Source organism: Fistularia commersonii, chromosome 9, assembly GCF_037954325.1.
Source record: "Fistularia commersonii isolate RoL2024-O1a breed Wild chromosome 9, RoL_Fcom_v1.0, whole genome shotgun sequence".
Classification (NCBI taxonomy): Eukaryota; Metazoa; Chordata; class Actinopteri; order Syngnathiformes; family Fistulariidae; genus Fistularia; species Fistularia commersonii.
Window position 1 is genome coordinate 17,015,570 of NC_141292.1, and position 20,216 is coordinate 17,035,785.

At 39.7% G+C, this 20,216-nt stretch overlaps 2 protein-coding genes across 3 annotated transcripts in view; one reads left to right on the top strand and one right to left on the bottom strand.

The window, feature by feature from the left end:
• Nucleotides 1-125: 125 nt before the first annotated feature.
• On the bottom strand, nucleotides 126-1,256 carry lage3 (L antigen family member 3). The gene is made up of 3 exons (XM_086153012.1): nucleotides 1,229-1,256; nucleotides 1,024-1,177; nucleotides 126-927 (listed from the first exon to the last, which is right to left on the bottom strand). Exons 1-3 carry the CDS (start codon nucleotides 1,254-1,256, stop codon nucleotides 828-830), a joined length of 282 nt encoding a protein of 93 aa, XP_086009138.1. The 3' UTR covers nucleotides 126-827.
• LOC147231441 (cGMP-dependent protein kinase 1-like) overlaps nucleotides 1,052-20,216 on the top strand; it is a 21,978-nt gene continuing 2,813 nt past the window's right edge. For both annotated transcript variants that reach the window (XM_086152788.1, XM_086152787.1), the window contains exons 1-19: nucleotides 1,052-1,187; nucleotides 3,719-3,957; nucleotides 4,546-4,840; nucleotides 5,072-5,210; nucleotides 5,287-5,353; nucleotides 5,434-5,533; nucleotides 7,616-7,729; nucleotides 11,234-11,339; nucleotides 11,456-11,519; nucleotides 11,663-11,740; nucleotides 11,818-11,912; nucleotides 12,902-12,967; nucleotides 13,066-13,140; nucleotides 15,237-15,333; nucleotides 17,421-17,560; nucleotides 17,672-17,761; nucleotides 17,837-17,978; nucleotides 19,128-19,291; nucleotides 20,152-20,216. The exon at nucleotides 20,152-20,216 is cut by the window's right edge and continues 58 nt beyond it. In XM_086152788.1, the coding sequence (XP_086008914.1) occupies nucleotides 4,564-4,840; nucleotides 5,072-5,210; nucleotides 5,287-5,353; nucleotides 5,434-5,533; nucleotides 7,616-7,729; nucleotides 11,234-11,339; nucleotides 11,456-11,519; nucleotides 11,663-11,740; nucleotides 11,818-11,912; nucleotides 12,902-12,967; nucleotides 13,066-13,140; nucleotides 15,237-15,333; nucleotides 17,421-17,560; nucleotides 17,672-17,761; nucleotides 17,837-17,978; nucleotides 19,128-19,291; nucleotides 20,152-20,216 (1,879 nt within the window). In that variant the 5' untranslated portion in view covers nucleotides 1,052-1,187; nucleotides 3,719-3,957; nucleotides 4,546-4,563. The remainder of the gene's footprint in view (nucleotides 1,188-3,718; nucleotides 3,958-4,545; nucleotides 4,841-5,071; nucleotides 5,211-5,286; nucleotides 5,354-5,433; nucleotides 5,534-7,615; nucleotides 7,730-11,233; nucleotides 11,340-11,455; nucleotides 11,520-11,662; nucleotides 11,741-11,817; nucleotides 11,913-12,901; nucleotides 12,968-13,065; nucleotides 13,141-15,236; nucleotides 15,334-17,420; nucleotides 17,561-17,671; nucleotides 17,762-17,836; nucleotides 17,979-19,127; nucleotides 19,292-20,151) is intronic.

Genomic DNA, 20,216 nt, shown 5'->3' on the forward strand with positions numbered 1-20,216 from the left:
CACCTGTTCCCCCGACTCCCATCAAACCAGGAGCTGTCACAGGTGTTTGTGATGGCGGGAGGAAAGGAAGGAGCGCCATCGATAGGATGAAGGAAGGAAGTCAGACTCCAAGGTAACGACTCCTTTAACTTTCAGCTTGTTTTCATTCACAAATATATTGATTATTGCATTATTGGAATATTACTTACACTGCGGATATTGCGATTGCTAGTGTTCATTATAAAAAACAACAAAAACCCGTAAGAAAACTATATTATCAATACCTTTAGATATGAGAAAATTAAATATATATATGTATATAATCTAGCATGTCAATAATTGAAACTAAATTGAATTAGATATTCCTATCAGGGTGACACCATATAAAAGGGGAATTGTTTACAAAAAAAATGCATATGCAACTAAAGCTACATTTATATACAGAGGATCAGGCTTGGCGTGACAATGAAAAAGACGGGGTTTTGTTTCTCACTGCGATGCTTTACAGAAAAAAAGGAAAATAATACTACATAATAAATTGAAATCCAAATTCCATTCTGGTGCTGGATGCTCGGTCCACCTGCGCCCCCTGCTGGCCGCCGCTGGAACTACACACTGCCACAGATGTATATTATTCACAGGAGGTTGGATCGATTAAAGTAAAAAAATTCTGCATAAATCAACATATTACATAAATATACATTTTATTTCAGTTACAAAACAATCCAGGATGTGTGAATATGGGGAAATGTGACTGGCGGTGGCGGCGGAGTTGAGGTGATGGGCGTGTCTGTCCTGTCAAACTTTTCTTCGCCAAACGAAAGGGGTTGGAGAATGTAAGTAAAAGCTTAAGGAAACATCACCATGGTTTCCATAACAAGCGACAAGTGATCCAGGAAGGAGGTGACGGAGACGCGGAGGATCCGGGCTTCATCGGCGCTCCACTTCCTGTAAAGAAGTTTGTTTATCAAGTCACCTTCAGTTTAGTGCTGTTATTGAGACTGTGGTTGCCATAGCGACACGGCGGGGGGGGGGGGCCCTCACACGCTCAGTGTGCTCCCCGTCACCTCCAGATGCTTGCTGATCCCCCCTCGCCTTGGCTCCCGGTCCGGGGACAGCGAGCGCAGGGCCACGGCGGCGAGACGGGACGACGGGAAGGGAACGTCCAGAGAGCCGCGGTGGTGGTGAAGGAAAAGAGCTCAGCACAGGTACGATCAAAAAATTCTTGGTTAATATGTCAGCGGAGAACCTCGCTCAGGTGCCTCCTGCTTCACCATGTATGCAGACAGTTTGTGTCCTCAAAGTAACTTCTCCATCTCTTAACAACGACCCATCAATTATTATTATTATTGTTGTTAAACATCTCTGGTCCTCCTGCTTGGCAGCCCCAACCTTCCACCCTGATCTTTACCTTCCCCCTTCTGCTCAGCTTTCATTTCATTCTGCATTTATAAACAGATATGATTCCTATACATCATATTCTGTTTATTTTAGGCCAAGCTATATCTACATTTATACTGTGACAATGCCTTTCTCATATTCCTCTGAGATCGGTCAAGTACTGCTAGCTAGCTAGCAGGAATAGCTAGCTTGATAGTCATCTGCAGGTCGGTTTATAAAAGGGACGGGAATTCAAACAAAGCGAAAACGACTGTTCCGTTTTCAGGTGTTTCTGTCTATATCAAAAATCAAGAAAGAGAAATATTTTATTAATCTACATTCGCTAACATGTGAAATTAAATTCTATGCTACTTTCGCAACCATTCGTTACGTTTTATTCGTGCAAAACCGTCAAATGCTTCGAGGTTAATGTCAATTTGTGGCAATAATAACATAAAAGTCAAATAAAAACTAAACGCACATTTAAACCCCAGGATTTACTCCCGAAGACGTAATTAAAGGATACAACTCTAGTTTTTCCATCCCGCTGTTCGCGACGCCCCCGGTAGCCGCCATCTTGGATGTTTATAATGAAGCGAATACTTCCGCTTCCGGTTCAGCGGAGAGGAGGGCGGGGTGATCACGCTGCTGCCCCTAGCGGCTGGTGGCGGTACTACACCCCTATTTACTAAGGTAGAAGACCTGTGTTTGTTTTTATTTAAAAGGCAATAAAATTATTTAAAATGAAGAGTCAGTAACCGATATAATTTTTCAAGTGGGTCCAAGTAACATTTTTTCATACTTGTCTGGATATAAATATATTTTCTCTGTTATTACAATGTTGTTATTACTGTGTGTTAACGGAACTAATTGTAATGTATATCACACTTTATTACTTTTAATTTCTCAATAGGTTTTTAGCTTACAAATTAGATTTTATATTTTGTCGAGTTATGTAGACTTCCTGTCATGATATAGTTAATCAGTGTGATCAGCCTTTTACTTTGTTAACTTCCTGTAAGAGTGTATTGAATAAGTACAGTTAGGCTTTTATTTTGTACAGTCATGTTGTGGCGAATTAATTTTGATAAAGCTTTTATTTTGTAGACTTCCTGTCTTAGTTGCGACGAATCTATGTAAGTAGGCATTGTTTTGAATGACCTCCGATCAGGTTTAGGGAATTAATTTTTAATAAAGCTTTTATTTTGTAGACTTCCTGTCAAGCTGCAGTGAATCAGTGTAATCTGGCTCTTATGTGAAGGACTTCCGGTCACATTTTAGTGAATTAGTTTTGATAAAGTTTCTATTTCTTAGACTTCCTGTTGTGATTTACTGAGCTATTGTAATCCGTATTTTATTTTGAAGGACTTCCGGTCATGTTTTAGTGAATCAATTTTTAATAAAGCTTTTATTTTGTAGACTTCCTGTCAAGCTGCAGTGCTTCAGTGTACACATGCTTTTATTTTGTCAACTTCCTGTCTCAGAGCAGGGAATCAGTGTAATCCAGCTTTTATTTGACGGACTCCCGGTCACTTTTTAGTGAATTAGTTTTGATAAAGTTTTTATTTCTTAGACTTCCTGTTGTGATTTACTGAGCTATTGTATTCCATCTTTTATTTTGAAGGACTTCCGGTCATGTTTTAGTGAATTGATTTTTAATAAAGCCTGTATTTCATAGACTTCCTGTTGTAATTTACTGCTCTAATGTAACCCAGCTTTTATTTTGAAGGACTTCCGGTCATGTTTTAGTGAATCAATCTTTGATAAAGCTTTTGTTTCATAAACTTCCTGTAGTGATTTCCTGAGTTTGTGTAATCGGCTTTTATTTTGAAGGACTTCCGGTCATGTTTTAGTGAATTGATTTTTAATAAAGCTTTTATTTTGTAGACTTCCTGTCAAGCTGCTGTGCTTCAGTGTAAACATGCTTTTATTTTGTCAACTTCCTGTCTTAGAGCTGGGACTCAGTGTAATCCAGCTTTTATTTGAAGGACTCCTGGTCACGTTTTAGTGAATTAGTTTTGATAAAGTTTTTATTTTCTTAGACTTCCTGTTGTGATTTACTGAGCTATCGTATTTCATCTTTTATTTTGAAGGACTTCCTGTCATGCTTTAGTGTATTAATTTTTGACAAAGCTTTTATTTTGTTTACTTCCTGTAAATGTATATTGAATCTTTGCAGTTAGGCTTTTATTTTGTACACTTCCTATCACACTGCAGTGAGTCAGTATTATCAGGCTTTTATTTTGACGGACTTCCGGTCATATTGTAGTGAGTGATTTTTTTTAATAAAACTTTTATTTTGTCAACTTCCTGTTCCGGTCACGGTGAATTAAATTTTAATCAGGCTTTTATTTTGAAGGGCTGCTGTCAAACCCAGCTGCTTCTCCACGGCGGGTCATTTCTCCTGCCGCTTCGCAGGATCTCCTGCCCGACTGTCGAGTGGAAGAAGGAGAAGAAGAAGAAGAAAAAGAAGAAGATAAAGAAGAAGAGGAGGAGGTGGAGGAGGGGAATCCATCATCTCACGCCTTTTCTCTCTGGAACGAAAGAAAGAAAGAGAGACAAAAAGAGAGGAGTCGTCTTCTCCATCTGACTGGAAAAGTGAGTAACGCCGACGATCAGAAATGATTTTTACATTTAGAAAAAAAAAAAAAAAGATCACACTTCTGGATCGGTTGTGGACGCTCTGATATTTTATAACTGCTCTTCCCCACAAGTCACTTCTTGATGAACGGGTGAATGAGTGAGTGAATGGATGTTTGTGTCCATACGACGTGTGAATGAGAGGGTGAATCGTCGTATAAATGAGTTAGTGAAAGGTTTTTGTCGCAAATAGATGCGTGAATGAATGATTGTTTGTGTCCCTAAACATTGAATGAGTGAGTGAATGAATGGTTGTTTGTGTCCATACGACGTGTGAATGAGAGGGTGAATGACGTTAGCTTCTATATGGTGACGTGTTACTGAGCTAATGCTAATGTTTGTATGAGTGAGTGAATGGTTAAAAGTCTCCATATTAATTTTGAATGAACAAGTGAGTTTTTGTTTGTCCCAACATGCTAGTAAATGAGTGAGTGAATGTTTGTATGTCTGTGGACGAATGAGTGAATATATGTATCGGAAAAAGCAGAGAGAGGTAGCAGAAATGTTCAAATCAACCAACTTCCTGTGACTTCCTGCGTCCGTTAGCCCCGCCCCGTCCCGCCAATGCCGGTCTCCATGGCGACGTCCCGCAGCGGCGGCACGCTGCGCGACTTGCAGCTAGCGCTGCAGCTGAAGATCGAGGAGCTGCGCCAGCGGGACCAGCTAATCGACGAGCTGGAGCTGGAGTTGGATGCTAAGGACGACCTCATCCGCCAGCTGCAGGTGGAACTCGACAAGCACCGCGGCCCGGCGCCGCCCGCGCAGTCGGTACCGCCCACAATACCGGCGCCGCCCACTCCACAAGCCTCCGCCACCAACGCTACCCCAGCTGCTAGCGCAGGTTAGCACAACTAGAATCTCCCTTGGTGACCCAAACCTGTGCTGGAGCTAGCAAATCTGACATTAGTGTGCGGTATTAGCCCTAGCCGATTGGTGCTGGGGTCATTTTGGACATGCTAACCTTTGCTCGTCCTCCAAACGCGACTGGAGCTAGCGTTAGCTCGCCTCAGTCTCAGGCATGTATGTTTATTTTCCAAGGCGCTAACCGCGTGCTAACGCTATCACCTCCCAGCAGCGCCCCCCCCGCAGGCCCCGCCCGCCCCCGACGAGCCACAGCGCACCAAGAGGCAGGCCATCTCGGCGGAGCCCACCGGCCTGGACCCCTCGCAGCTTACGCATGTCACGCTAACCAGCTACAGCAAGTCCAAGGAGTGAGCACTCACACACACACACACACACACACACTTGGTGGTGTGTTCAGGGTCTGATAGTTGCATTCCTGTGCAGGTCAAGCGAGCTGATCCAGAGGGCCCTGATGAACAACGACTTCATGAAACATCTGGAACACGGGCAGGTGAGCAGTGGACCGACTGCGGGTTCTCCATGCTAAAGCATGCTAAAGGACGGGGAATCTTGTTTGGGTTCGCTCCTCAGATACTCACTATCTCGGACTGCATGCATCCCACCAGCCTGGCCCAGGGCTGCTGCGTCATCCAGGAAGGCGACGACGGCTCCATGGTCTACGTCCTTGAGGGTAAGACTCGGGGACACATGGGCAAAGGGGGGGTTCTGGAAGGACCAGAGTCCAAGATGGCGTCCGAGTCTGAGTCCGGAAAGGCTTGGATCCAAATCGTGGTGATTCCAGCAAGTGGAGTACAAGTCCTGTCCAAGAGGAGACATGTGAAGTACAAGTCTGACTCCAGAAGTGAAAATTTGGGTCTAAGATGTTTTTAGAGTCAAACAAAGTCCAGAACACAAATGACAGTCCAAGTCAGGAACAGTTGTGGTCCAGATTTTGTCTTGAGTACATGGAGGTGCCAATCTCAAATGAGAATGTGTCTGAAATAACGTCAAGTCCGAGTCCAGGCCAGCTGGAGTTTGAGATTAAACAGGGACAAGAGACTGTCGGACAAAGTCAAAGTTGAGCCCAAGTGAAGTACAAGTCTGGCTCCAGAAGTAAGAGTTTGAGTCCAGAAAGATTCGATTCAGCATCAAAACTAAGTCCAAAACAGTTATCAGGTTAAGACAACTCCAGACCAGAAAGGACAGAATCCAAGTCCAGAACGCATTCCAAGAATAGTCAAGTTGTAGTCCAGAATTTGACTTTGAGTACATGAAGGATCCAATCTCAAGTGAGACCATGTCTGAAACAATGTCAAGTACGAGTCCAGAACAGCCGGAGTTTGAGATTAGACTGGGTCAAAAGACCGTCCGGCAAAGTCAAAGTTGAGTCCAAGCGAAGTACAAGTCTGGATCCAGAAGTAAGAGTTACTTTGAGTGTATAAACGTGCGATTCAGCATCTGGGCTAAGTCCAAAACACTTATTGAGTTTCATCGACTTCAGACCAGAAAGAACAGGTTTGGGGTCCATACAGGAAGAACTCCACACCCCCTGGACCCTGAAGCTCTGTAGTCTTTAGTCCCAGTCAAATCTCAAACTCCAGCTCTTCTGGACTTGGGCTTGATATTCAGACACAATCTCCCTTGAGATTTGAGCTTTCACATACTCAAATTCTGGACTACAACTGCTCTGGACTTGGACTGTCCTTTCTGGTCTGGACTTGATTTAAACTGTTTGGGACTCAGCCCAGATGCTGAATCACCCCTTTCTACAGTCTTACTTCTAGGGTTGGACTTGTACTTCACTTGGACTCTTTGGCACCATAGTCCAAGTCCAAATGGGAAGAACTCCAAACTCCAGCTCTAAGATGGGTCCAATCTCAAGGTAGACCGGATCTGAAACAGTGTCACATTCGAGTCCAGAGGAGCTAAAGTGTGATTTGACTTGAGACTACAAGGCTAAAGTCAAAGCTGAATCCAAGTGAAGTACGAATCCGACTCCAAAAGTTAGAGTTCGAGTCCAGAAAGGTGCGATTCAGCATCCAGAGTGAGTCCAAGATGTTTTTGAGTCAAACAAAGTCCAGACCAGAAATGACAGTCCAGTTCCAGAACAGTCGTGCTCCAGAATTTGTCTTGAGTACATGGAGGTTCCAATCTCAAATGAGAATGTGTCTGAAGTAATGTCAAGTCTGAGTCCAGAAGAGCTGGAGTTTGGGATTAGACTGGGACGAGAGACTGCGTAGCCAAAGTCAAAGCTTCATGTACTCAAAATCAAATTCTGGACTAGGACCCTGTTCTTGGACCCTGCATCGACTTGGACTCGGTCTTTTCTCCAGAGTCAAGGAGGAGGGGAGCCCTTCCTGTCTGGACTCGGACCTTGGAGCCAAAGCCAAAGCCGAGTCCCAAGTGTAGTACAAGTCCTGCTCCCGAGGTCAGAATTTAAGTCCAGAAAGGTACAAGTCAGCATCCAGATTGAGTCCAAGATGGTTTTAGAGTCCAGTCTGGAAAGGACAGAGTCTGAGCCGAGACAGGAGGTAGTCTACACCGCCTTGACTCCAGGAAGTGTCAAGTCGTGGACAGGGAAGGACACGGTCAGGAGGTCAGGAGGTCCAATGACAATCCGGTCCAGAAGTGTTCCAATCTCAAGTCCGAGTCCAGAAGGTACCCGGACCAGAGAGGCGTCTAGAACTTCAAATGAGTCCAGAGACATTGCGGTCCAGATCCAGGTCCAGGTCCAGGTCCAAAGTCCTCTTCTTCTTCTTCCTTGTGGCTCCAGAAGGGACGGTGGAGGTCAGCAAACAAGGAAAGACCATCTGCGCCATCGGACCTGGGAAGGTGTTTGGAGAGCTGGCCATCTTGTACAACTGCACCCGTACAGCGTCTGTGACGGGTACACACACACACACACACACACACACACGTGCGCACACACACACACACACACATTGGTGGCAGCCACATAAAATAGAGACACAAAATTGAGTTTATAAATATAGAGTTTTATCTCAATAAATAATTGACGGAGACTAGCAGCTGTAGACATACACACACACACACACACACACACACACACACACACACACACACACACACACACACACACACGGGAGTCGTGATAAAAACGGAGACACAAGGGTTTATGAAATAGGATGTCATTTTATTCAATAATAGTTATAACCTTGGGATTTAATGAAACACACAGAAATACACACACACACACACACACACACACACACACACACACACACACACACACACACACACAAAGAGAGAAACACACAAAAAGTCACATGCGCACACTGACTTGCAGAGACACAGCTACACACACACACACACAAACACACAAATACACACACACACACACATGCATAAACACATTGGAACACACAGAAACACACACACAAAAAGTCACATGCGCACACTAACTAAGAGACACACTGACACACACACACACACACACTCATGTACTCCCATACACACACACACACACACATTTTAACACACAAAAACACACACAGACACCCAGTTACACACACACGCATATACTCACCCAGGTACACGCAGACACACAAATGCACACACACACACACACACACACACACACACACAATGTCACATGCATACATTAACTTACAGAGACACACTGACACACACACACACACATACACACACGGACACACAACTGCACACGCATAACACACACACACACATACATACACACATACACACATTGGAACACATAGAAACACACACACGAAAAGTCACATGCGCACGCTGACTTACACACACACACACACACACACACATTGAACCAGCCAATTATCGACTAAAACATAAATAACCAAAACAAATACATTAAAAATATATTTAAAAATGTTCCCAGTTCACCATATTTATATGAAAAAATAGGAAAAAATATAGAATATATTCTTGATAAATAAAATAAATAAAAGTTGATGATATCATTGGTATTAATTAGAAATATAAATAGAAATAAATACTTTGATGTATTTTACGAGTGATGTATTTTAAAGAGAGAGGCTCTTTGTCTTCCTCCTCGTCGCCACGGAGACGAACATCCGTCTCGGCCCGACCGGCTTTTTCTTCCCGCCGAGGAAACCCGTCACATTTAATTCAATAAACAAAGTTTAAAAAAAAACAACGGAACGGAGAGGATAAACAAAGGGTGGATTTGTTTGAGATATAAACACGGTTGGTAACATAGGAAAATAAATCAAGGATAAATTCATTAATTTATCACAAATAAATGAATGATCTATATTCAAAAGTGAAAGTGAAAAATAAATCAAGAATAATAAATCAATTATTTATTCAAGATAAATTATATCTTGAATAAATACTATAAATTAATCAACTTTAAAGTGAATCCAAGTAAGATAAATATAGACTGGTCAATAAAAAGATAAGTACATTCATATATTAAAGAAATGTATCAATTAATTGTACAAGTAAATGAGGAATAAGTAAAATATTAAATGATAATGATAAATTATTTATAAGGATATGAATATAAACATATATTAACACATACAATTAAATTCTACAGTTGAATTACAGATTAAATAGGTGAAATATATTCAAAAATGAGGAAATAAGATTAATAAATACCGGTGAATGGAAACATAAATAACATCACAAATAAAAAAAGAACTATTCAAATATTTAAATGTATAAATGTATAAATAATGTATAATAAGGGATTGATTGCTATAGAAATTAATAAAGTAATTCACACACACAAAAAAATTGACAGATAGAATTACAATTACAAATAAATAACAGTATAAATAGGTAAAACATACTGATATAAAAAGATATATGAGAAAATAAATAAGATACATAAGCAAATACCACTTTATAGCCTTGACTTTGACACTTTATAGTTTTATTTTTATTTCTTATTCTCCCTCCTTTTTTACTGTTTATACAATTTTCTACTATTATTTAGTATTGTTATGTTTTACTTGAAACTGGCACAACAATTTCCCTCGGGATAAATTAAGTTGTTCCTATTCTTATTCTTATTCTTATTCTTATTCTTATTCTTATTCTTATTCTTATTCTTATTCTTATTCTTATTCTTATTCTTTAAAATAAAAAAATGACATCATACATAAATAACTATTCAAATATATAAACAATAAGAATAAAAATAAGAATAAGAACAACTTTATTTATCCCGAAGGAAATTGTTGTGCCAGTTTCAAGTAAAACATAACAATAATAAATAATAGTATGAAATAAGGGATAAGATAAATAAGATAAAGAACGGGGTAGATAAATGAGAAAGATATAAGATAAATAGATATTGAAATAAATAAATGACTACACATACACACACACACACACACATATATATATATATATACATATACATAAATGTGTAATTTTTCCAACCTTTTGTAGTTCATTCCAGCCATTTGTACTTTTTCAACGTTTTGTTGTTCATTTCAGCCATTTGTAGTTCATTTCAGCCATTTGTAGTTTTTTAACCCTTTGTAGTTCATTTCAACCTTTTGTAGCTCATTCCAGCCATTTGTAGTTTTTCAACTCTTTGTAGTTCATTCCAGCCATTTGTACTTTTTCAACCTTTTGTAGCTCATTTCAGCCATTTGTAGTTCATTCCAGCCATTTGTAGTTTTTCAACTCTTTGTAGTTCATTTCAGCCATTTGTAGTTTTTCAACCTTTTGCAGTTCATTTCAGCCATTTGTAGTTGATTTCAGCCATTTGTAGTTCATTTCAACCGTTTGTAGTTCATTTCAGCCATTTGTAGTTTTTCAACCCTTTGTCGTTCATTTCAGCCATTTGTAGTTCATTTCAGCCATTTGTAGTTTTTTTAACCCTTTGTAGTTCATTTCAACCTTTTGTAGTTCATTCCAGCCATTTATAGTTTTTCAACTCTTTGTAGTTCATTCCAGCCATTTGTACTTTTTCAACCTTTTGTAGTTCATTTCTGCCATTTGTAGTTTTTTCAACCTTTTGTAGTTCATTTCAGCTATTTGTAGTTTTTCAACCTTTTGTAGTTCATTTCAGCCATTTTTAGTTCATTTTAACCATGTATCATTTACTGCAGCCATTTGTAGTCCATTTGAGCTCTTTGAAGTTCATTTCAGCAGCGTGTCAGTTAAAGCAGTTGTTTGCAATTGATTTCAGCAATTTGTAGTTTCTCTCAGACATCTGTATATAATCTACTCATTCCATTTATTTCAAGGTTTTTATATTTTATATCAAATATGTGTAGCTTATGGCAAACAGTTACAGTCCCACCAAACGATCTGTAGTCCATGTCAGCCATTTGTAGTCCATGTCATCCATTTGTAGTCCATGTCAGCCATTTGTAGTTTATTTTCAACCATGGTTTTGACGCGCCAGCTTTGACCGACATCAAGCTGTGGGCCATCGACCGCCAAGGATTCCAGACCATAATGATGAGAACCGGCCTCATCAAACACTCCCAGTACACCGAGTTCCTCCGCAGGTAACGCACACACACACACACACAAACACACATCTTAATGTTAATCGGTCCATTACCTGGGAAACCTCTCTACTTCCTGTTTCGTTGCCGTGGCGACTGTGACTCCGCCCCCACAGCGTCCCGTCCTTCCAGTCCCTACCCGAGGACGTCCTCAGCAAGCTGGCCGATGTCCTGGAGGAGGTGAGGGACATTTACGCCCCCTAATACACCCTCTGATACCTCTATTACACCCCTATTACACCTTTATTACACCTTTATTACACCTTTATTACACCTTTATTACACCAACCTCACGTGACGCCTTCTTTGTTTCCCCCCGACAGACTCGTTACCGCGACGGTGACTTCATCGTCCGTCAGGGGGCCTCGGGAGACACCTTCTTCATCATCAGCGAGGGCCAGGTGAGGAACGTCCACCTCCACGTCCACGTCCACGTCCACGTCCGCGTCCACCTGAAGCATCTCCGTCCTCCGTCCAGGTGAAAGTGTCTCGCCAGGAGTCGCCCGGCGAGCGGCCGGTGACCCTCAAGTCTCTGGCCAAGGGGGACTGGTTCGGGGAGCAGGCGCTCAAGGGGTGACACACACACACACACACACACACACACACACACAGATTTTCCCCATCTCGCTTGTTTATTTCACCTGTTGAAGTGAGAATGATAAACAACCTCAAAATGTACAAATAAATATTTCTGACATTCAAAAAAAAAAGGTTTTGTTTCAATTATTAACATAAATTTGAAAAATAGTTTTATCACCATATTTTTATATTCTTAATAGACTTAAATATTATATATTATTTAATATTATGATATATAATATACTATTTTGATGAGCAATAAAGGTTGAGACTTTTTTTGTTTCCAACAATACAATTTCAAATTCATCTCATTCAACTTTTCCATAGATTTTAATTTTTGGATTTGTTCATATTTTTATGACTATGTATCTATTTTATTTATATATATATTATTTATTTATTCTATTTAAATGTAAGTATGTATTTGTAGATATTGAATATGTATATAAAATACATGCATATGTATAACAATAATAATATATAGTTACTATATATAATTCAATTATAATTAAGTTTAATTAATTAACATTTAAATATTTTTAAATTGTAGAATTTCTATAGAATGATCTCATGTACGTATAATTTATGTGATGTACTCAATTGAATACCATATCATATAATTATATAATATAATAATAACATTATTATAATTATATTTCAGAATTATAAACATCGTTATTAACATTATATACTGTATAAATAACTATATACATTGTATATGAAATTAAATATGTATAACATTAAATGTATACATGATTTGAAACTTTATACATTATGTACATATAATATATACAACATTACTATGTACTATATATGATAATAATATTTAGTTACTTCAATTTTACATTTAATTATAAATTTAATTATATTCATTCATGAAACGCGTGTAATTCCAGTTGCGGCCACTAGGGGGACAGGGTCAGCTGATCCACCTCCCCTGCTAACCTCTTTCTCCGTGTGTGTGTGTGTGTTTGTGTGTGCAGCGAGGACGTTCGCACGGCCAGCGTCACAGCCGTGGGCGACGTCACATGTCTGGTCATCGACCGCGAGTGAGTGGCCGTCTTTGTCACTAGCGTGAACATCGGTCGGACGCGGCGGGCGGCGGCCGCTCAATGGCGTCATTGTGCGGCGTCTCGTGTGCCCGCAGGTCCTTCAAGCAGCTGATTGGTGGGTTGGACGACGTCAACAACCGACAGTATGACAGCGACGAGGTCAAGGCCAAGTGAGTCGAAGAAAAACGCCGATGTCCTTGAATTGAGCGTAAACGAATCACTCTGTGGGAAACACAAGGGAGGAAAAATAACATATACTTAGAATAATGTCAACATGATGAAACAATAACAATTTTTTTTTAATAAATTTAATGAATTTTTATTTTATTTTATTTTATTTTTATTTTGTTTTATTTTATTTTATTACATCTTATGTAATTTTTTTAATTTAATTTAATTTAATTTTATTTTATTTTATTTTATTATATTTCCCAGCTCCCCTGCCACAAGGGGGCTCCACCCCCAGATTTTACTTCAGGGTAAAATTCAACAGAAAATTGTATTTTGTACACGTATTTTTTAAAATATTTGTTAGTCATTAACTCTAATTTAATTTAATCTAATCTAATTTAATTTAATTTAATTTTATGTTACTTCTCATAATTCTAACCACTAGGGGGCACCACGCCCGAATCTATTTTGGTTGACTTCCGACTATCTTTTTAAATAAATGTCTTGAATCTCATTTTATTTTAAATTATTTTATTTCTTCATATTTTATTTTATTTTACTGTATTTTATTATATTTCCTGGCTTCCCTGCCACAAGGGGGCTCCACCCCCAGATTTGACTTCAGGGTAAAATTCAACAGAAAATTGTATTTTGTACACGTATTTTTTAAATAGTCATTAAATCTAATTTAATTCAATTTAATCTAATTTAATTTAATTTGATTTTATGTTACTTCTCATAATTCTAACCACTAGGGGGCGCCACGCCCGAATCTATGTTGGTTGATTTCCGACAATTTTTTTTTAAATAAACGTCTTGAATTTTATTTTATTTTACTTTATTTTATTATATTTCTTGGCTCCACGTCCACCAGGGGGCGCCACTCCCAGATTTTACTCTGAAGTAAAATTGAACAGAAAATTGTATTTCATACATGTATTTTTTTTTAAATATTTGTTATTCAGTAAATTTAATTTAATTTAATTTAATTTAATTTAATTTTATGTTACTTCTCGTAATTCTAACCACTAGGGGGCGCCACGCCCGAATTTATGTTGGTTGACTTCTGACAACTTTTTTAAATCAATGTCTTGAATTTTATTTTATTTTATTTCTACATGTTTTATTTTATTTTACTTTATTTTATTGTATTTCATGGCTCCACGTCCACTAGGGGGCGCCACCCCCAGATTTTACTCTGAAGTAAAATTGAACAGAAAATCGTATTTCATACATGTATTTTTTAAAATATTTTTTATTCAGTAAATTTAATTTAATTTAATTTAATTTAATTTATTTGTACATTACTTTTCATAATTCTAACCACTAGGGGGCGCCGCGCCTGAATCTAAGTCAGTTAATCTCCGACTATATTTTTCAAATAAATGTCTTGAATTTGATTTCATTTCATTGAAAATTATGTTTTAGATTTTAACTTTTATCTTTTGACAAAAAATTGTAATCATCGGCCTCCCCAGCCACGTCCCAATTTTAATTTCAACCTTTTTCGAAAATGTGATTTTCCCCCAAATATCTTTTCAAGCAAATGTCTTTTAATTTAATTTAATTTTTAATATCATTTTCATCTTACAACACATCAACATTTGCCAGACTTTATTTTTTTGGGAAAAATTGTCTTAATCTGTTTCCTGCTTCGGGGTCCAGACCACAAAGGGGGACAATTTTTTATCACTGGTTTCAACTTTTATTTTTTAAATAACTGTTTGAATTGAATTGAATTTTTTTAGTTGACTTGATTTTTCTTTAGTAAATGACTTTCGATGGAATTTAATCTTCTTCTTCCTCTTCTTTCGGCTTTTCCCGTCAGGGGTCGGGAATTTTGATGGAAATTAAATTTCAGAAAAAAAAAGTGGAATTTTTTTTTCGATGGAATTTAACGTAAGATCAAATTCAGTTTTGACACCGCATACTTTTCATCAAGTTAGAAATATTGCAAATGTAATAATACTAATATATATGATGATTATTATTAATTGCGTTATCGCACAGGCAATTATCCGACCTGTATTTCTCCCTAGTCTGTATCTTCTTCTGACCTCTGACCTCTGACCTTTGACCTCCTCCTCCCCGGCAGGCTCCAGGCGGAGAAGGACTTCTTCTCCAGCGTGACCCTCGGGGATCTGAACATCGTTTGCACCCTGGGGATGGGAGGCTTCAGCCGGGTGGAGCTGGTCTGTTACCCCCCCGATGTTTTTAAATTGTTTTTAAATTAAAAAAAAAAAAAAAAAAAAAAAAAACATGATGACATCATCAGCAAGACAAAATACAGCATGAAATAAAATATCACATATATACATAAATATAGATAAATACCACCAAAAACATATCTATTGTCAATAGATTTTATTTTATTATTATCGTCATTGTCATTATTATCATGTCAATAATTGTTTTACATTATATTCATATTACTATATTTATATTATCAAGTCTTTCGATGACACGGCACTTAATTATTTTCCATTTTTACCATTAAAGTTATTATAGTAATAATAATTATTATTATTTTTATCATTAGTAGTAGTAGTAGTAGTATAATTGTTATTATCATCTTTGCCATTATTATTATTATTATTCATTGATCAATACCACTTATAGAAAATAAATCAGTTATTTGTATTGCTAACCAATAGCATTATTATTATTATTATTGTCTTTGCTGATACATACATTTTTATTATTGTTGTGATAGTAATAATAATTATCATCATTATGAATATTTTTGTATATTTTTGTTTATTTTTGGAATGTTATTATCTTCATAGTTTTTTTTATTATTAATGTTATTGTTTTGTTATTTTTACTGCTATTGTTGTTCTTATAATGAGAAGTTGTTATCCTTGTTTTCTATTTAAATGTCAAAATGGCAGTAAAGATATTAATCAAGACAATTCATCTTCTTGATTAATATCTTATCAAGATTATTTCCTCCTCCACTTCCTGTGTCCCATCTTCCACTTCCTGTCACCACTCTTCCATTTCCTGTGCACTCTTTCACTTCCTGTGTCCCATTCTCCATTTCCTGTGTCCACTCTTCCACTTCCTGTGTCCGTCCTCCCACGTCCTGTGTGCACTTCTGCTTCCTGTGTCCACTCTTTCATTTCCTGTATCCATCCACCCACTTCCTGTGTCCGTCCTCCCACTTCCTGTGTCCACTCTTTCACTTCCTGTGTCCACTCTTTCACTTCCTGTATCCATCCACCCACTTCCTGTGTCCGTCCTCCCACTTCCTGTGTCCACTCTTTCACTTCCTGTATCCATCCACCCACTTCCTGTGTGCTCTTCCACTTCCTGTGTCCACTTTTCCACTTCCTGTGTCCATCCTCCCACTTCCTCTGTGCTCTTCCACTTCCTGTGTCCACTCTTCCACTTCCTGTGTCCACTCTTCCACTTCCTGTGTCCACTCTTTCACTTCCTGTATCCATCCACCCACTTCCTGTGTGCATCCTCCCACGTCCTCTGTGCTCGTCCTCTGTGCTCTTCCACTTCCTGTGTCCCATCTACTATTTTCTGTGTCCACTCTTTCACTTCCTGTGTCCGTCTTCCTTCTTCCTGTGTGCTCCTCCACTTCCTGTATCCATCCATCGGCTTCCTGTGTCCGTCCTCCCACTTCCTGTGTCCACTTTTCCACTTCCTGTGTCCTTTCTCCCACTTCCTGTGTGCTCTTCCACTTCCTGAGCCCACTCTTCCACTTCCTGTGTCCACTCTTCAACTTCCTGTGTCCGTCCTCCCACTTCCTGTGTCCACTCTTCAACTTCCTGTGTGCTCTTCCACATCCTGTGTCCGTCCTCCCACTTCCCCTGTCCTCTTCCACTTCCTGTGTCCACTCTTCCACTTCCTGTGTCCATCCACCCACTTCTTGTGTCCGTCCTCCCACTTCCTGTGTGCTCTTCCACTTCCTGTGTCCCATCTACTATTTTCTGTGTCCACGCTTTCACTTCCTGTGTCCGTCTTCCCACTTCCTGTGTCCACTTTTCCACTTCCTGTGTCCATCCTCCCACGTCCTCTGTGCTCGTCCTCTGTGCTCTTCCACTTCCTGTGTCCCATCTACTATTTTCTGTGTCCACTCTTTCACTTCCTGTGTCCGTCTTCCTTCTTCCTGTGTGCTCCTCCACTTCCTGCATCCATCCATCGGCTTCCTGTGTCCGTCCACCCACTTCCTGTGTCCACACCTCCACTTCCTGTGTCCACACTTCCACTTCCTGTGTCCACTTTTCCACTTCCTGTGTCCATCCCACCACTTCCTGTCCCCCCCCAGGTCCACCTGAAGACCGACCCCAGCCGCTCGTTCGCCCTCAAGGTGCTGAAGAAGCGTCACATCCTGGACACGAGCCAGCAGGGTCACATCCTGTCGGAGCGTCGCATCATGATGGACGCCCACAGCCCCTTCATCATCAGGCAGGAAGTCTCGCTTCCTTTCAAAATAAAATCCTCCTTCTGTTAAATTAGCTCTGGAACCTTCCGGATTCATCTCCAGATGTCACTCAAGATGTGTTTGGCTTCCTCCAGATTGTACCGCACCTTCAGAGACTCCAAGTATCTCTACATGCTTCTGGAGGCCTGCCTTGGAGGGGAGCTGTGGACGGTGCTCCGAGACCGGTGTGTGTGTGTGTGTGTGTGTGTGTGTGGTGTGTGTTAGTGTGCAACGTGACATCAACCCCCTTCCTGCCGCAGGGAGTCGTTCGACGACAGCATGACGAGGTTCTACACCGGCTGCGTTGTGGAGGCTCTGGCGTCGCTGCACACCAGGGGGATCATCTACCGAGACCTGAAGCCCGAGAACATTATCCTGGACCACCGCGGCTACGCTAAACTGGTAACTAGCACTATCTATAGTAGCTTTACCTGGGTAGCATCATCCTGGACCAGTGCAACAATGCTAAACTGGTATCTATAACTTACATAACATCATTCTGGACCAGCTAGGCTCTGCTAAGCTGGAATCTAGTAGTATCTACATTAGCTTTACCAATTTAGCATCATCCTGGACCAGCGCTGCTACTCTAAACTAGTTACCAGTACTATGGAAAGTAGCTTTACCTATATCCTGGACCCCAACAACTACACTAAACTGGAACCTAGCACTTCTATAGTAACTTTACTTACCTAACATCATCATGGACCAGCACGCATATGCTAAACTGGTACCTAGCACAATGTATAGTAACTTTACCAATGTAGCATCATCCTGGATCAGTGAAGCTATGCTAAACAGGTATCTAGCACTACTACAGTAACTTACATAACATCATCCTGGACCAGCAAGGCTATGCTAAACTGGTATCTAGTAGTATCTACAGTAACTTTACCAATGTAGCATCATCCTGAATCGGTGCAGCTATGCTAAACAGGTATCTAGCACTACTACTGTATCTTACATAACATCATCCTGGACCAGCAAGGCTACGCTAAACTGGTACCTAGCACAATCTATAGTAATTTTACCTATGTGGCATCGTCCTGGACCAACATTGCTATGCTATCTGGTAGCAAATGCTTTCTTTACATTAACTTTGTATTACATTTAACTTTGTGACACCTGGACCACTGCAGCTATGCTAAACTGGCACCTCGTACTACCTATAGTTTATAAACCAATGCAGCATCACCCTGGACCAATGTTGCTACGCTAAAATAGTAGCGAGCTCCAACTATGCTAACTTTATGTATGTAGCATCATCCTGGCCCAGCGGTGCTATATGAAACTCATTACTTGTAAACCTTACCTATCGAGCTAATAATCTTGGCCTCGTAAACTAGTACTTTCTTGATGAATGTTATCAATGTAGCTAATCACCCATTAGCCGCTAGCAGCCTTATTAGCTACCTAGCATCATCCGCATAGTTTTTATTTCCACTATATATTAATATGTTACAAATTCGCAGAAATGTCAGTGCGGCTAACACCGCTGCACAAGCCATTAGCAACAGGCCACGCGGCTCACGCTAGGCTAATGTTTTGCAGGTGGACTTCGGCTTCGCTAAGAAGGTGGGCCTGGGGAAGAAGACGTGGACGTTCTGCGGGACGCCGGAGTACGTGGCCCCCGAGATCATCCTAAACAAGGGCCACGACAGCTCGGCCGACTGCTGGTCGCTCGGCATCCTGATCTACGAGCTGCTCGCCGGCAGGTGGGTCATAAGCTCCGCCCCCTGCTCGCACCAGATAGCAGTGCTGTTTTACCAACTAGAGGAAGGACAACCATTTCTACTCTCAGCTCGAGCGTATTTTATTCTGTTATTTATTTATCTATATTTAATTGAAAATCCTCATCTTAGATAACGATTGATTTTTTAAAAATTATTATTATTATTATTATTGTTATTATTATTATTGTTATTATTATTATTATTATTATTATTATTATTATTATTATTGTTTGCAAATATTCTTGCCCGCCAATACATTTTATTTGATGATTTGAATTGACAACCGTTTCTTTGGGAATTTACCTTTTAAACTCCAGAAATCAGATAAAATATACTTTTAAAAGACACTAAAACACACAGGATTGAAGGTTGAATATTTGAATTAAATGCCACAATAAAAACATTTTCGATTAAATTTCATAAAAATAAACTAGAAATGATGAGAAAAGTCCCATGACAGGCCCTTCGACATTAGCGAGAAAGAAAACTTTGAAGTAAATAGGAAATAAACAGTACACAACCAGGAAGTAAACAAGAAGTAGAGAAGACACAACCAGGAAGTAAACAGGAAGTAAACAAGACACAACCAGGGAGTAAACAAGAAGTAGAGAAGACACAACCAGGAAGTAAACAGGACACAACCAGGAAGTAAACAAGAAGTAGAGAAGACACAACCAGGAAGCAAACAGGAAGTAAACAAGACAACAAACAGGAAGTAAACAGGAAGTAAACAAGACACAACCAGTACGTAAACAGGAAATCAGGAAAAAATCTTGTAGAATATTATTCATTTGTAATTGTGTGTGTGTGTGTGTGTGTGTGTGTGTGTGTGTGTGCCCCAGCCCCCCGTTCTCGGGCTCCGACCCAATGAAGACCTACAACATCATCCTGAGAGGAATCGACATGA

Bases quoted from the DNA above. Each gene is read 5' to 3' on its own strand.
- lage3 (XM_086153012.1), bottom strand. From the start codon at position 1,256: ATGGTGAAGCAGGAGGCACCTGAGCGAG. The intron at 1,178-1,228 runs GTTCTCCGCTGA...ACCTGTGCTGAG, and splicing joins GCAGGAGGCACCTGAGCGAG to CTCTTTTCCTTCACCACCAC. The intron at 928-1,023 runs GTGAGGGCCCCC...ACTTCTTTACAG, and splicing joins ACGGGGAGCACACTGAGCGT to GAAGTGGAGCGCCGATGAAG.